General features: G+C 40.0%; 1 protein-coding gene across 2 annotated transcripts in view; it reads right to left on the bottom strand.

Annotated features, from left to right (window-relative positions):
- Positions 1-206: 206 nt before the first annotated feature.
- The window catches only part of CSGALNACT1 (chondroitin sulfate N-acetylgalactosaminyltransferase 1), a 40,835-nt gene continuing 22,968 nt past the window's right edge, over positions 207-18,073 (bottom strand). For both annotated transcript variants that reach the window (XM_039710469.1, XM_039710468.1), the window contains 8 exons: positions 16,388-16,644; positions 13,866-14,788; positions 7,886-8,102; positions 6,598-6,699; positions 5,610-5,788; positions 5,163-5,257; positions 2,459-2,540; positions 207-2,107 (listed from right to left, as the gene is read on the bottom strand). In XM_039710469.1, coding sequence (XP_039566403.1) covers positions 1,818-2,107; positions 2,459-2,540; positions 5,163-5,257; positions 5,610-5,788; positions 6,598-6,699; positions 7,886-8,102; positions 13,866-14,499 — 1,599 coding nt within the window. In that variant the 5' untranslated portion in view covers positions 14,500-14,788; positions 16,388-16,644 and the 3' untranslated portion in view covers positions 207-1,817. The remainder of the gene's footprint in view (positions 2,108-2,458; positions 2,541-5,162; positions 5,258-5,609; positions 5,789-6,597; positions 6,700-7,885; positions 8,103-13,865; positions 14,789-16,387; positions 16,645-18,073) is intronic.

Genomic DNA, 18,073 nt, shown 5'->3' with positions numbered 1-18,073 from the left:
TTGAGTGATTGCTGAAGTTTCTATGGTAAGTGATGTATTTTGGGGTTGAGGTTTTAAAGTATACACAGTTTCTATTCTTTTTGTACTTTTGCGGTGTTTTGGTGATTTGCAAGGCAAGTGCAATGCAGATCCTTTGCACCAGCAAAAGTCAAAAACATATAAACCTGTCCAAGGAATAGGTACTTACAGCACCATGGTCTCTGTCTGCAGAACCTGCATGCAGAGCTTTCAAAAGAGGTTCATAGCACTCTTCCTACTGCACAGCCACACAACAAAGAGTAGTTCATTCATTGTTCAGTGCTACCTTTCTTTCCCTCAGCTTTTACAAGCCAAAAACCAAATTAGAATCTGGTTCAGACTGCCTTGAATTAATCTGAATCAAAGAAACAAAGAGGTTGCTCAGAGAAACAGCATTTAGGTAAGCAAATGGGATTTACAAGCCCGTGCAGTTTTTGTTGGCTAATATATATTAAAATGACAAACAGCAGTCAGCATTGAAAGAAAATGCTTTATAAGAGCAGTAACTCGGACTTTCAACAGTTTTAGGTAATTGCAACAAAAACTATTAAGAAGATGACTAATTTTTACAATTAGTACCTATAATTGTCATAAGAGAATTTGCAGGGTCCAGTAGTCCATCACAAAAATTTATTTTGTTAATTACAGAAAGCTTTCTATACCCTGGGCAAGACTCTGTATTTGGTTTAGAAGAAATACTTTGGTATAAAGTCAGAAAATGTTCATCACTGTTGGTATCTGGCATTTGGAGTTTAAAGCCTCCTGTGAAACCAGTACTGCAAGTTGATATGTATTTGCTTTTCTTTAGCATGGTAAAGCTTCTGCCTTCCAGTGCCCAGGTTGTGTAGAAAAATCACTTATTTATTCCAGTTCCCATCCACAAGAACACAGATCTGCAGAGCATTTTCCAAGCATTGGAAGGTTGTACTATTTCCTACTAAGGCTAGAAGTAGAAAACCTGAAGTATGGCAGAGTAATTCTCAAGCCAAATGAATTTCATTTAAAAATAAATCTTGAAATACATACAGCATTCTAAAGCAGAAATACACAATGTCATTCACATGATACAGATGTGGCTCATTGCTTTTGGTTCAGTGTCCACAGAGGAGAACAAACAGTACCCTCCAGCGTTTTTCAACCATCACGCTTGACCAGTAAGGTTTTCTCTTCCTTAAGTTTAGAAAGCACTTTCTGAGAAACCTCTTTCTCTGGATTAACTGGGAATGGCCTGTTAATGCACTGCTGCTGTTCCCCCATTCCAGCCCCTTAAAGGAAAAATATTTTTGGTCACTCCATCTTTACTATGGTTAACAATCAGGTGTCCTTCTCAGAGCAGAAGTCTCTGTACTTTTTCAAAAATAGCCCTTTTTAGATATGTCAAGTTAGATGTAGAAAGTAACTCCTAATTATTGGCCCACCAAAAGGTCAATCCTTTAAATAACTGTACACATCTTACAAACATTTCAAAGGAAAAGCACATCCATTTGTTAGTGTGAATACCACACTGGTCCCATAATAATATATAATGTTTATTGTCTCTCTGATGTGACCTTGAGTCTCATCAAGTGTTCAAGTCTTTCCCAGAAGCAAGTGTTGAACAGTCAACATAGTGGAGTACTTAAAAACCCCATTAGAATAAAAACAAAAGTATGATGGACAGACGTTCTCCCTCTTCTTTTGCTGCCATCCTGCTGGAATCTCCATCCTCTTTCAGTCTCATCCCGATGTTTCTGGTTAAAACCTCTTTTCCAAAACACCCTGAAGTCCAGTTCAGAGGCTTTCAACCTCCCTTTCTGGATTCATTGAGCAGTCTTCTTACTGCTCAATTTCTGTCTATGCAGGTGTGTCTCAATCTCTTGCTTGAAAACAAGCATCCCAAGCTGGCCATGAGAAGCCTCATTCATGGCCTTGGACTGCATGCACATTTTGTACTGCTCTGGGGTCAGCTCGTCCAGACACTGCTTTTCATGCCACAGATGGAAGAGACCCCTGACAGGCGTTCGGATCACCATGAGGTTGCTGTGAAGGTACTTGCGGTACAGATGCACATCTTCACCACCCCAGCCTTTAATGTCCAGGTCAAAACCACCTGACACAAACACAATTGAAAATAAAACTAGATATCTGTTAGCAAACTCAATGCTATTAATTGCACTGCAGCTGTTTTCTGACTCCAGTCAGCCCGTTAAAATACACACTTTCTGTGAACATTAAACTGCCCATCTTCAAATCTTTCACCATCAGAGAAAAGTTCTTTATTTGTAATTTTATTTGTAAGCAGTGTTTAGATTCTGCACCTAGGAAAAGCCTGAACATCTAACCACAGCAATGCTGCAAATTAGTGTCACATACACATTGGTAAAGGAAAGGGAGGCTGATCATCATTTTCTATCTTTTAGCAAAAAGGCAGGTGTATTGGAGGTAGGTATATTTTTCTTACCTATGTTGATAAAATCAGATCTGTACTGGCAAGTCATCCCAAAACCAAAGTCTCTCCAAAATCCAGTTTCTTTTTTAATAATCTGCATGGAGGGAAAGGAATATTTACATAGAAGCAGAAATGCTTTCAAACCGCGCATTCTGACCTGAATGTGGTCAGAAATACAGAACTGATATATCCACCTAAAATTGAACTCCAGAAATGCTTTGTGATAGATATATGTCCCATAAAAGCCTTTGTAAAGATGAATGGTCTGCCTTCCTGAGATGGACTGTGAAAATGTTTTGTATTACAGGTAGAAAATCAAAGCACTGAGAAACTATGGCTATAACTTTGAAAGGCAGATATCCAAGTACAGATCTCTAAGGTCATAATTCATGCATGTGAGTCACCTAACACAATCTGGTGAGACATCCAAGAGCTTCAAGGGACTGGGACAGGCATTTAAATCCTTAAAGTGAGAAAGTCAGCAGTACTTCACACTCTTGAATGCCTGGTTAGAAACCTATCCATTAGCAGCTGCTTTAGAAAATCTTGACTTTGTTGTGACAGAACTTCAGAAGATGAGGAAAGAGAACTTCCATTTCTGGATTTACAAATCCTAGTATTTCCTTTATGAAGAAATGCTCTTCCAAAATTTTCTCTCCTGTTTCATCATTCATGCCTCCTCTTTTTGTCCATAACTCTTGTAAATTCAAATGCTTTTTAAAAAAATGTATTTTACTGCTTACATTACTATACATTTAATTTCTCATTACTCCTTTCCTTGAAAAAGCCAAGTCACTGCAGAAGCCAATTAAAAGGAAATAAGATTGTATCTGTCAGGCCTGTGCTGTAACAAGAAGTCTCCATCACAATGCCCTTACAGCATTGCTACTCATGTGCATTAGCATTATTATTTCCCATTAGGGCCAAGTGGCTGTTGCACAAATCAAATTCTACCCAAGATTTCTGAAGGCTTTTTTTTTTCTCCTCAGCAGCCCAAGTTCCAGGAGAGAGAGCTAACACTGTCTTGTTTTATTGGCATAGATCTGGCTTTATGCCTGACAACTAATTTGGGCTAAAAATATAAAAATATACATAAAAATGTGATTGGCTGTACTTCTTTAAATCAAGAAGCTTTTCTGACATAAGCATCACATTTTATGATTCAAATATTATCTATAAATATTTCCTGACAATGTACTTTGTGGAATTTGTGCTAGCTTGAAAGCTAAACTCTATTTCATTCCCTAAGCACAATTCTTACAAGCTTGAGGATACCTGACAGGCTCTGAGCAGAGAAAAAAAGCTTATGTGAATCCAATGGTATGATCCAAACAAGTTTCTTCTGAGAAAAAAACAGTACAAGGAATTTTCCAGACTCTTCAGCAAAAGGCTTTCTGGCTATATGTCTCATACACAGAGTAGACAAAAAAAACCAACTTTAAAATCATTTGGATTGACTTTTCAAATTCTCATTTTCATTTTTATAGAGGAACTGTACAAGGTGGGGGTAGTGATCACAGAAGACTGGACTCAGATCCCAAATGATCTTTTTCAAATGTGACTGTCCCTGGGCTCACACCACACCTAATTCACACCTACCCAGAGCAACAATAGAAGCTGGGAGGCTCTGGGGACAGTGTCCAGCCTGGGACAGGATGAGCCCTAGTAAGTGCAGTGCCTGACAGTAAGAGAGGCAGATGTGGCAGGTTAGGACCTGGCCCAGGGAAACTGAATGAAGCTGCATAATTGGCTTATGTTTCAATTTGAAAATTCAGCCACTTAGCAGCACTAGTGGGTAGAGGACTGACTCTGGAGAGAAGCAAGACCCCCTTCTATCAGGCCTTTAGGTTCAACAGCAGTGCAACACCAGAGCACAAGAGAATGGAGAACAGTGTCTGCAGCAGTGCCAAGCAATGGCTTCATCATTCATGTGAACCTCTCATCTGTGTGCTCTTTCTTCCTCACAACAGCTCCCTCCTCATCCAGGACACTCACACATGTCTTAATCATGCGCCTTATGGAAATGTTTTTTAAAATATTGCTTTGTTCTCACATCAAAATTATGCAGGTGAAATGAAAATCAGTGGAGCTGTGCTGTGTTGTATCAGTGCCAGAATAAAGTGACAGCTCCAAGCATGTGATTTGACTCAGACACTTCAGAAACACACTGTTCACAGGCACTTCAATCATGAACTGTGGGAAGGGAAAGGCCACTCTCAAGGTGTTCAAGTGAGTAAGGAATAACTGTGACAGCCCCGGAATTCTCTTTTTACTGACTGATCTGAGGACAGCTCTGCTTTTTACAAATGTCATGTCTTCAAATGCAAATAGTATTCAGTGATAGGAAGAAATCAGAGCAAGTCAAGGACTGTCATACCAAGATTGCACACCACGGAGGAACTGTTCACTAGTTAGGAAATTCCTTCTAGAGAAGCAGACATTTTAAAAATTCTTAGACATTTTAAAAATTCTTAGATATTTTAAAAATTCTTAGTTCCCATGTAAAAACTTCAAAAAGGTTTAAAATAAATGGCACCAATGTACTTCGCAGCAAAACACACTGCAGAACTCACAGTAAGGTGAGTGTTGTAGTTAATTTTGTCTGTGTGGTGGTCACTGTGCACAAGGAATAGGGAAATGCCATCCAAGAGTACACGTACCTTTAAAAAATGCTGTGTTCAGATAAAAGCAGGCATTCAGAGAAGCATGTACTTACCAGCTGCTGTTCTAAAGATGGTATGGAATCATGGTGACCATAAATTATGCTGGGGTTATACTGGCTGAAGAGAACAGGATAAAATACCTTCTTCCCTGGAAATGACAATGGGTTATTTTTTTTTTTTTAAAGCTGTATAAAACACACTTGTCTCTTACAATGTACAGTCCAGGCCTGACCAAATCCAGACAAAGTCACACAAGTTTTGCACTAAGCCCATGTTCTTTCCATGAGAATGTGAACATGAGGATATAATTAATAAGAAGATCCTATTCCAGAAAGCACAGATGCTGAAGGCAAGAGATTTTATCAGACTGGGAGCAGGAACTGTTACAACTGATTTACAGTAGCTTCATTACCAATTTAAAGACAAGAATACTCTGGTGAAGGATTTTAAAAAATAGGTGGAACCTGTTGAAAGACAATGCACTTCATGAGGAGCAGTACCTGGCTGTGTGTTCAATCTGCAGGAGTTCAAGAATTCGGCTGTGAAGTATATGTCCACGTCGCAAAAAAAGAGAACAACATTGTTTCCTTTCCAAAATCGAGCACCAACATCTAATCCTTTGCCCCTGGAAAACTCTTCATTCAACTGGATGAAGGTAAAGTTCTTGAAGTTGGCTGACCTAGAAGGAAAATATTCAGCAACTTACCCTGTCCATCCAGCTCTTAATACAAGTTGAGGGTGGGAACCGCATGTGAAAGAATTAATGTAGAAAGCTGTAGTATCACAGTTCTGAGAGCAACTGGAGGGAAGAGATGTTTGACTCTTGGGGAGATTTCCTATCTACATTCAGAGTTTGACCTATGTACTCACACACCAGCATTCTTGTCACAGACTTTTCTTTGGGCAGATCTCACAAAAATCTCAACAAGGTTTAGATTAACAAAAATATCTTCAGTATGCAAATTTCAATTACCTGTGGTTACATTACAGTATCTATAAAAGGGTCTTCCTACACAGAGAAGACAAGCAAAAGGCTGCAATGACACACGATCTTGACAAACACAGCTATGTAATCAAACTCAACAGAGCAGAACATGCCAAAAGTATGCCAAAAGTATGCCAAAAGTATGCAGTTCCTTTGTGCTCTACTGAAATTGTCTTCCACCTGCCTTTGGAAGTCAGCTTTCAGTCCTAACAGTTAAATCCACTTTCAAAGAACTAAAAAGTTACCACTGTGTTGTGGGGGGAGGAAAAAAGAAAAAAAAAAAGCAGTTGCACTGAGGAAAATTGAGTTGAAATCTGCTCTGGAGTTCTAAAGACCATTCTATGGGATTCTGGGTAACACCATTTTCATTTGATACAAAAAGAAAGCTACTTTCTGCAACGCACTTTAGAACCTTTTGGCACAGCTATGAGTTTTGAGTTATCAAGTCTCCACTTCACGTAGGATCGCTGTATATGAACAGCATGAGATGTTCAGGTACTTACTTAGAGGTATTTTCAAGTATTGATTTTACTTCATTCATTTGTTCCTTTCCAAAGTAAACTACAGTGAGGTGAATTCTTCCATCCTGCTGAATGCCCATTTCCCTGAAGAAAAGAGACAGATTTGTAACTTGTCCCAGAAGTTAGCTTCCTTCAATAGGGAACCTATAGCAGCTGAGGAAGGCTGGGTAGGGTGAACCTCAGAGGCATTCCTGGGGTCATGATTCACTGACAGACATTCTTGTCCTTACAAAGAGGCTCACTTTCTCCCTTAGAAGAGACAGAAGTCTGTCTTCCAGGCAGATTAGGTACCAGCTCTCTAAGCAGCATTTGTTATATTAATAGGACATTTTAAAAGAGGCCATCCAGCCCCAGGAAGAATGATCAGGCAGGCAATAACTTCAGCACTCAGGAGAACATGAGAAAGGGGATTTTAATAATACCCTACCTCATAACCTTGAGTTTTTGTAACAGATATTCCAGAGTTCAGATCATTGGCATCTACTAAAACCTAAGTACTACAGAGATCAAACATGTAGCTCAAAGGGTAAGACAATCTGAACAAATGCTGAACCATGCCTCACTTGCACTAAGTTCAGTTAGTAAGAGTTCATCTATAATCAGTAGAGAGATCAGCACGACCAGAGGGTGCTTTCTCCCAGTCTAAAACAAGATAATCAGAATACTAATCAGAAAGCTGATTTAGACGATGAGCCTATTTTTAGATGGCTGTAATTAGACAAAACATCCAATTGTAAGTATCTTTTGATAATACAGTCTTTTCTGAACAGCTTTTAAAAGTCACATCTCACTTAAATTCTCCCTCTGAACACCATGTCTGTGCTGAAAAACAATAGTTTAAGAGTAACTATACTGAAAGTTTAAATACATTTCCTTCTTGCTTTTTGTTGCCTTGATATTTTATCTAATGGATCCTAGAAAAGTGTCTGGGAGCACTCATTCCCGTTTTCCTCAGAAATGTTCCTTTGCAACTACTGCATAACATTCTCATGTTGCCACAATTGTATGTGCCCAAAAAAAAAATAGATTGAGACTCTTAAGTCAGGTACATGCAAATCAGAAACCCTGATGACTGGAATATAATTGCTTTTACTGCTAATCACAATGCATTAAGCAAGCAAATGCCTTTCAGTCTGTAATCTCAAAAATCACTTCATGGCACAATGAACTGCTATGTAAAAGTAACAGTGAGTGAGGTTTTGATAACTCTTTTAATTGCATCTTATTTTCCAAGTAAGAAAAAGTAAAGGCAGCATTGAAGGAAACCCACCTGAAATTCTGCATGAATTGCCGAAATTTGCTGGCTCTCTTGGCCAACGGCACAATGACATTAATAAGTGTATCAGCCATATTGAGGTTTTCATTTTTCACTTTCATTACAGGACCAAATGGCCGGAATAAAACAATCTTCTTGAACTGATGTTTTGCATCTCCTTTGAAAGTCAGCTCATACAATGTGCCTTTATTTTTTTCTGTACGGTAGATCCCTACATGAAAAAAAAAAAAAAAAAGATATTTTTTCATTAATGTTGGGCTCCTGGGGGGAAAAAAGGAGAAAGCCTTAAGTTGCTACATCTAAGCTAAAAACGCAGCAGAGGCAATGAGATATTTACTTTTAAACCAATACACAGTCCACTATCATTTGGAGGAGGCCATCACTGTAGCAGGGACACAGCCCTGGGATGCAGGAGCTGTTTGGTATTCTTGCAGGCACATTGCAAGGCTTGGCTGAGTTACAAACCCCTGAAGATTACCAACTGCTCGCTCTCAGTATAACCCAGCAGACGTACTGTCCTTATTTTCCAGACTGCTCCAATTGCACACTGCAGACATGCATGGTAATAGGATGCAGAGAGACTGCAAAGGCAGTCTGCCTCTCTGCAGCAGGAGGGATTAGGCCATCTCCCAGAAAGGCAATTTCCTGATGAGCACCGGAAGGTTCTCTGGAAAGTCCCCTGATAAAACTGTGCAAACAGGCCCCAGCCATCAACTTCACCCACTGTCAATCAGGACAAAACTCTCCTGTTACTCAGTTCTCAAGAGACTGCTATTTTATTTATGAATGCCCACTCCTGGTCAAGTAATATCTGCAAGGATAACACTACAGTTTCTCAGAGGCTAGACCAGGATACTCAATTCATACAATCATGCATTTATTTCCTGTACAGAAGAAACTTTTAACATACTTGATGGATGAAATCAGTCTGGTTCATGCTGAGAGCCAGCATGAACTATAAAAGCCTTGGTCATGCCCCACTGAAATACTATAATATCCTAAATGAGATCAAATTGGCAAAAAGGTTATAGATTTTACCCACTTTAAATGATACTTCAGTCCCTACAGTATATACTGAAATAAAGCTTTTTCACTGGTAAATTCATTAGATTTAAGAAAGAATGCTAATTCTAACTAGTCATTAAGCCACTGTAAACATCTTAACAACTCAATCAGTAGAAGAGTATAATTGCAATGCCTTCCATCTCCTGCAGAAGTTAAAGAGACAAGCACAAATATCTCAACCCTCCTCCTCTTAACTTGTTTTTCTTTTCTTTCCTCTTTTTTTTTCCTCTCCATCTGGCTAGGAAGCATAGCTTCTTCTGGTTATGAAAAACAAGACCAAAATAAAGCTTGCTTTAAAAAAAATTTTGGTTATTCCCTGATGTGTAACATTGCTGAGCATCTGACCCACAGACTGTCAGCTCTGTCTGTATTTCTTGTGAAAGTCTGGGTCAAAGTTTTCTTCAAAGAGCAAAGTGACATAATCTCTTCATCTTGTATTGCAGCTTCTACATTGGTATAATCAAAAGACTAATGAGGTGTGATTTTATCTGGAGAGAGTTCTGTGGACTGTCTTATCTTCACTATCATTCTCCAAGTGTTTTATTCTTAATGAACACTTCAGCTGGTTAATAATTATGCAGATTTACTGATATGTTATTCACTTCATGTTTTATTTTTAATATAAGCTGATTCAACAAATGCTCCAATCCTCCTTCTAGTATAGCAAATTAATCCAGGGAGATAGCAGCTCCATAATTCTTTTGCTGCTAATCTTTCAAAGTTGTGCCCTTGACTCCTCCTAGCTTTTTTCATAAAGTCTGCCCAAGCTGCAGACCATGAACTATATCTGTTACTGAACTGGAGCTCATCTGAATAGTGGCCTAACAGTCCCTTGATTTCCTCCTTCTGGTGGCCAGAGAATAGAAATCTGGGTCTCTGAACTCTGCTCACCCATTTATTCTTACATTAAGCCTGCTGATGATCTGAGTGCATTGCTGAGTGCACTCATTGGCTCAGGCAGTTTTTGAACACAGGTTTTACCAAAGATGGTTGTGTTTGAAAGGTTAAGACAACCTTTTGACATTCAGCTAAACAAAATTCTAAATTAAATCTGATTTACATTTCCTTTAGAGATAAATTCATAGGACTGTTTCACATGTTTGACATAGTGAACTGACATTTTTTTCAGAATAAAAAATATCTAAATTAAATTTACAAATCTAATTGTATCTACCACACAACATCTCAGCTTTTACTTTTACATCCTCTTCTACCTACCCCAGCCAAGAAACAGTGACCCCACAAATTCCACTTCCCTGGAGAGATGTACTATCCAATAAAGGAAACCTTGCCAAATCAGAAGTATTTTAAAGAAGGATGCAAGTTTGTGACCTGACTGGGGTCCCTCCTAGAGCTATACACACAGAGGCTGCTTCTAACTCTGTAGTTTTCTTCTTGTTCAGTACTTCTAGTATGGCTGAAAACAAGTAGCTTAGGTGTAGACATTTCTGCAAAATGGTAATCCAAGAATTTATAATCCTAACATTTTATTCTGAAGAGAACCATGCAAGATTAATGCCTCTAATTAAATATGGCTGTTCTTCATGCATGTTTAAACTATTTGTTTTCCATTAAAAAAAAAAAGTTCTTTCTTTTTAAAGCATCTTTTTTTTAGAAGCAGAGAACAAAGTGATTTGCCCAAGGGCAGGCAGTGAGCCTTGGAAATTAGTCTGAATGTCTTGAGTCACTCTGGCAACTTACCCAGCAGAACATCCTGCCTTTTACAATTTTTTTCCATTTCCAAAGGCTCTCCTTTATTTATGCCACCAGGACTTTCTACATGATTCAGGAAGATGTGTCAAACAGCCTCAATTCCAATATATGAACTATGAGGAGAGGAAAAAAGTAGTCTCAAAAAAGTAAACAAAAAAACCTTTTCCTTAAAAGATTGCTTCTGAAATGAAAGCCTTGGAGAGGCTAGATATTAAATATGGATAAAAGAAGGTTAATTGATCATCTATTGCTTCCATTGCAGCAGATATGTTTCAGAATATACACCACTCCTTTCAGAGGCAGAGAGAAAAGTCAAAGCCTTTGGAAACCCAATGTAAAAAAGTAAATAGGAGCTCTGTGTCAGCAGATAGAATGGCCCTAGGATGAAGGAAAACAACAAGTGAGAAGCAAAAATGGCCTGGGCTGAAGAACTGAAAGAGCTGTAAGTCTCAAGTCTTCAGAGCAGCAATTCCCAGGGCTCTCTAAAGAAATGGAAAATACCTGATGTCTATTCAGCAGGGCAAGCAAACAAATGCCACCTATGTGGAACTACATGAAACGTGCAAACAGCCATGCATTCTTAACAAAATGCTGTTGTGTGGAAGACAATTCTAGCCTCAGTTCCACAGACTACAGGCTTCAAGTCTCCTAGTGTCTCTAGAAACACTGGACTCATGTTCATTACTTCCCTTCTCTTAGATGATGTAGGAGCCACTATGAGGATTTATCAGAATTTGTTGTCCTCGTTTTAACTCAGTACTACAATGGTGTTCCCACTTCACATGCAGTAAAGTAAAGCATCTTATCCTTTGATGAAAAGTGTCATTCCTTTCTCCCAATAAGCTTCCATGGCAAAATTCCATCAGATAGACCATTACCAGTAGCTGCCCATTTGAGGAAGCAAAGCTACTCCTTTTTCATTTGCCTCTGAGACCTTGATTAAAATTCCAGTCACTAGACAGGCACATACTTCAAGTAGGAAAACTTTTGATCCAGCATATTTGAAGATGTTATGGCAGGGCATTTCTTAAAAATCCAGGGGTTTTCTGTAACTGTTCATATTAGAAAAGAATATAATCAGGCAGTGATTCCATTTACTTATGGAACATACTATTGAGGCTTGTCAGTCTCCAAATTATTATCTCCATCTCTGCGAAAATGAACAACTCCCAGATCTATTTGGCTGCTATTTACATAAATTAATGACCAGGTCTGTTATCCTGCTTTCTAAGCAACTGGCTTTCTACTGGAAACAGCAGTCCTTGCCTGCTTATAATACACAGAAATGTCTTTTTTTTTTTTTTCCCATGCTGTTTCTTACTGACTCCCCTTGGCAGAAAGCTGGTAAACTTGGTTCATAAGTAGGAGGAATAAGGGGGAGAGGGGATCATTATAGCTGCTGAACAGTCCAAGTGCCTCTGTCAAGAGAGAAGCTAAGCAGAGCAGCAGCCAGATGGATACATCTTGAGCTCCAGGGAGAAGGTGTGGCTCTCTTGGTTTAGATCAAGGGGGGGGGAGAAATGGAAAATTCCACTACGTGTCAGCTATTGCTCTGGAAAGAGAACTGAGAATCCTATCCAAATTTCATGTAACAGCAAATCTGCTGAGAAGGAGTTTAACTCACATGTAAGGTACTATGGTCATAGTCTAATTTCCACTCACAAGTTATTCTGTCTAGAAACTGCAGAGAATGCAACACTAATTTTAAGACACCCCAGCCACAGAGACAAAACATTTCTCCTTAAATGCAAGAAGTGTTTGGATAAACATTTCCCTTGGCAAATACAAGAATAAATGCACAAAATTGAAAAAGGAAGAGATACAGACCTTAACTGAGTTTATTGCCACACACCACCACCCTGCCTAGCAATGAACTAGTACTGAAAAAGTGATAGCAGGTGACAGGATCTACAAGAAAAGAAAAATCCACACAGGAGGCCCAAGGAAACAAGATTACTATGCACAACTCTATGTTCTAGCTAGACTCAGGATCAGCAACACACTTGAGTAAAGCTGGTGTCAAAGGCATCTCTAAATAGAGCAGAAACAAGGACACCAATCCCACATACTGGCAGCAGCAGTTCAGATTTTAAATCCTGTCTCTGACCCTGATTACCTGATTTTCATTTCAGTACATCTCTCCATCTGATCAACGTTAAGATGAGAGTGGTAGCCCCACATTTAACATAGGAGAGGCACACAGTTTTATCTGTTGCTATTGCTTAAGCAGCTAGAAAACATTTAGAGGGTTAGAGCTTATTACTTTCAGTGCAAATCTGGGCACTCCCAGAAATCTCCAGCTGCCCATGGCAGTGCCAGAAAATGAAAACAGCTGGCTTGGTGGCTGGGTTAATGGACATGGTTGCTGTGTTGCTGGACTTACACTAAGTTGCTAGAAGCTGACATTGAATCCAGCTTATTACTCACTTATTGTGTAGGCAGTAGCACCTGCAGAGCATTGTTTCCAAAACAAGTTCAGAGTCCAAACTAAACTTGAAATGCAGAACTGAAACAGATAACTTAGTCCTTCCTACACATATTGAAGTTACACAGTGCAATGGATTTGTCCTTTGATTGGCAGTTTTTGCCATTCTTGGGACAATGAATCTGGGGAAAAAAAGAGAGTGACGAGGTCACAGAGACATCAAAAGGGATTTGGCAGGGAAAATTTCTGACGAGTCTCTTTGTTTCCAGCCCCAGTACATAAATCACTGCATTTGCAAACAAATCAGTCTGCACTGATGAGTAAGAATTAGAATTTGTTCCCTTGCACCTACAGAAGCAAGGACCTGCCCTTCAGGGGAGGACAAAAGGAAGGTTCATTGAGCTCAGACTGAGCTGTACACAGGCCTCCAGTTTCTTGACCTCTGAGTCACGTGAAAGGCTTCCTCCCTCTGGAACATTTCACCATAGTATAACAAAGCCAGCAAGACCATTAGTCTATAACCTAGAGAGCTGTGAGCACATATTGGTGCCACTACAGGAGGCTGGCAGGCTTTGTTGTCACAAAGTCCTGTTCCCCAGGAAAGCTGCCATTTTGCAGTTGTGCCTAAGACAGCATCACTAGGTCACAGCACTAACACCATCCCAGACATCTGTGCTCCGACACAGCTCCCATCTCCCTCAGCAGCTCAGTCACACCAGAACTCCTCCCCAGCACTGTGTGGACCTTCTAACCTGCTCTCTGCATACGAACCTTCAACGAAGTCGGAGGCTGTGTATACGCGGGGCTTTGCTTTGCTGACCCCGTCTGGCTTGTTCAAGCTCCCCACTGCTAACTCAATCACCTCTATCAACTCATCTCGCTTGTCCTTCCTTACGGGCTTCTCCTCCGGGTGCCGTGTCAGCCCTGTCTCCAGCTGGTACACCTTCTGGAGGGTGAAGCTCTCAAAGGGCACTGCCGCATACTCTGTGGACAGCTTCACACCGCTGTGCACCTCTGCTTTGTCTACTTGGGAACGGAGGAAAGCCAACAGGTTGGCCTGGGCCTTCTCTGGCTTACTGTGGTCAAGCTGAATATCCAAGGGGTCTGGGTACTGGTTCTGCATGTTCTTTAGCTGCTCAGTCCTGCCCTGGAGCTCAGCCTTCAACTGGGCAATTTGTTTCTTCAAGCTGATGATGTAATTGCGGTGCTGCTCTTCTCGCTCTTGCAGAACAGCTTCATATCCCTCCTTCACAGTCGGACTGTGCACCCTGGGCAAGGCAAGCTGCTGGTTGTCACCCTTGGGTGTGCAAGCCAACATATAGACAATAGACACTGAGCAACAGGCCACCACCAGCAGGCCTACAAGTCGGGGAAGAAATAGAATAAATCCTCGTCGGAGCATCATATCTTAAAAAAGCAGAGTCTAACCCCACAGATGCAACAGTTCTTATATCCATGCAGTGCCACAGAGGCCTCTGGTCTTGGAGTACTCTTACACAGATACATGTATGTGCAGGGACTGGTTTGTCAGCTCTCTTGAAATGTGTGCTCTGCCTCTATATGGAGCTCTCTCTGGTGTATATCCAGCAGGAACAAAAGACAAGTTGTGAAGCAGACAGGATATGTCCTGATCCTCATGGCAGCACTTATGTTGTTGCAATATGATCAGACAGTGGTTGATGGAGCCTGAGGACCTGAAAGATAAATGACAAAGACAAGTTAGAATTTGGTCATTCAGTCCAGACCATTTAGCATGTTCTAATTTACCTTCTTTCTCAGCTGCTCTAGCAGTTCTCAATGCTGTGAAGTGCTTGGGCTAAGATCCTAAAGGTGCCAAGATTCTTATGTGGAAAATCCCATATGCATCCCTTGCATTGTTAGTAACATGGCTTGGCCCATTGCCAATGGAAAACTAGTCCAGGCCTCAAAGACTCGCATGCTTCAGAATAACTTGGAAGAGTCTGGTGGTTGGATGCTAAAGTGCTCAGTTCATCCAAGCATTAATGGCCTTTCAGGTGTTCTCAAATTTTGGAGTGTTCACTCAAGTTTTGAAAGGAAGGCAATGGTCCCACAGCTACCACATACATTTTAGCTTCCAGATAGATTTTTTCAAAAACACCAGGTAACATATATAGTCCATTTGAATATATGAAGCCTGACCTGGAGCAGAAATCTGATAACCAGAAAACTAAAAACTGTTATCAAGGCCAATTACTGAAATTATCATTGTTTGACATATCCTACCAGATGTTCCCATAAAAACCAAATAATGACGAAGAGGATATTTTCTAGGAACACTCAGACCAATTTTACCCCAACTCAGCAGAAGCTTTGTTGCAATTTTGAAACTGTCATAATTGCACACTATTTTAATATTTCAAGTCCCTCTTCTGTTTCTTGTAACATTATGAAAATCTGTGCAAAAATGTACAGTATGACTATGTTTCCCAGTCTGCCTAGGACTATAGACCACAGAGAAGGTGGAACTGGGAACATTATAATTTTTAATAAAACATCTTCAAATATATATAGAAAAGAGAAAAAATAGATTATTGAATTTTAATATTGATCTAGCTATAAGCTACATTAAAACAATTGTGCTGAGAACATTACCAGAGGGATTTTCAAAATCCCTTGGGTTTGGCCCAAACCCATACTGGTGGAAGGAGCTTCATCATTTAATCAGCTGACTGTACACTTAGGTATCAAGGCTGAGTAGCATCCTAGATTACACATTGTTAGACACAAACACAATCAAATTAACCCCTTGGTGCTCTCCCCTTGGATGCATGCATGACATCATTACACTCTTTTGACAGAATCACAGTCCTTTTAGGCATACCTCCTTGCTGGCACACCCTTAAGCAAAAGCAGTTTGACTAAGAATAAGACTTTCAGAGTTATTTTGAGTTATTTCTAGTCTTGAATCAAATTCTTATGTAGGACTTTTTATAAATTGCTCTGTGGCTTCCCCCCTCCTGCCACCCCCCATCTTAATTGACTATTACTCCATATGCAGCAGTTACACAGAGATATTTCTGATGTTTGGACTGTTATTATTTTATCAGTTTGCAGATCTTCTGGGAAAAAACCCAACTTTGAGCAGGAATTGAGGGGGCTAGCATGAGCCATAAAAATAGTACAGTATTTTTTTCAAAGTAATGCTAAGTTACTTTTATTGCATTTATAGGATTCTCCAGAAAATGTCAGCATTTTCAAAGAAACAACTGCTGATTTTCAAGAAAATATTCAAGCATCAGGAGAAAAGGACAGGATTAAGTTGGTGCCCTTACCTTTTTGATGTAATCTTCTTTTTGGAACATCTTGGTCTGCTACAGCTTCTTCTCAGCTTGCCAAAATCATGGCCTGTTTATCTCCCTTCTCATGCCTTTCCCAGAAAATGCATGTACTATGAAAAGTGCTGTCAACCTCAGAACACCTCTTCATTGCTTTCACATTTGTCAGCTGCCTACATCTTCAGTCTGTCTCTCGTGTGGTGAAAGGCTGTAGTGGAGACGCTTCCTATGGATGAACTAAAAATGTTGGCCTCCTGCAATGTAAAGCAGCTTGTCAAAGCAGGGAAAATTAATCTGGGCATTTCTAACTGTACAACAGATCTGGCTAGAAGACTGTAAGAAGGTAGTGTGCAGGGAGACAGGGTCAGGAAGTGGTGAGATGTAGTACATAAAACACTGCTGTGCTTGTATGCTTCCCTTCACACAATTAGTCCATTGACTGAATTGGCAGAAGCTGAACATCAGTGAAAGGATTAGTTGTACTAACATGGTGTAAACTGAAATTACATCTCAATGGCTTAGATAAACACACTATTTAATTTCTATAAGCAGCAACAGATTTGAGTTTTGGTCAAAGAGCTCTTGAAATGTTGACCTTAGAATATATATGTATATAGACAGCTATCTTCATTAAAGTGTAGCATCTCTCTCTTCAGGGTACTATCTCTTTTCCATATAGTTTTCTGGTTTGAAATCTCTGCCATCAAAGATGAATCCTTATAAATATTTCAAGACAGTAAATTAGCGGAGCTACTTTTGTCCTTTGAAACACCATTTTCATAGTAAGGAATTGAGACCATGGGGACTTTAACCTTCACAGTGATTTTACCATCATGACTGGAGGCATCCTGACAAGAAGTTTTCATTGCTTACACTCTGGATCTGTCTTATTAAATTGTACTGGTAGCTTCAGTGGCATTGCCTTACAGTGACAGACATTTAAATATACAGCTGTTACTGTACCACTATCTCACGGGCATGCTTGTGAAAGCAGTCCCAATGCAGGTCAGTGCCAAAAAAAGCAGATTACTTTAAATCAACACCAAAGGTGGTCACAGCTAAGGCATGTCAGCTGCATAGGCAAGTACCAGAAAGCCAGGGATGGTAACTCCTCCTAACAACCATTCTGTTGATTTCACCAGACCAATACAGTTTCACACCAACTGAGATGAAGAGAAGACAAACTGAAGTGTCAGGTTTTTTTTCCTAGGAACTGACAAAAACGCCTCTGTATTTCACGGCAGTCAGCTGCATCAAGTAGTATTAGTCTCTTTGCAAGGAGAAGCTGTAACAAATATGCAGTGATTAGTCTGGTGGCTGAGGAAAAGGACATTAATTCTCAAAAAAGCCTTCACTTGCAAAAACATCTTCAACCTCAGTTCAACCTGTTAGCCCAGCCAGAGGTCAGCCCTGCTCACAGAGGTGCTTTTCACTTGCTTTCAAGGAGCCTGGGCTGAAAAAATGCTCTAAACACAGAAACAGATTCTGTCATCACTCTAAGCACTCTGTAAACATTTCTGCACAGTGGAGGGTGCTCCACCCGATCACAGGAAGTGGCAGAAAATGAAAAATTGGTTGGTTTGAAATTTCAGATGGTATGCACCCATCACTGTTTCTCACCAACATCTGAATTTTTTTTGGACTGTAGAGATACAGGAAATTCATCTCTGCACAGAAATGACA

The sequence above is a fragment of the Passer montanus genome, unplaced genomic scaffold (genome assembly GCF_014805655.1).
Source record: "Passer montanus isolate IOZ18808 unplaced genomic scaffold, ASM1480565v1 scaffold23, whole genome shotgun sequence".
In the NCBI taxonomy this organism is placed as follows: Eukaryota; Metazoa; Chordata; class Aves; order Passeriformes; family Passeridae; genus Passer; species Passer montanus.
This window is presented reverse-complemented; position numbering and strand designations above follow the sequence as displayed.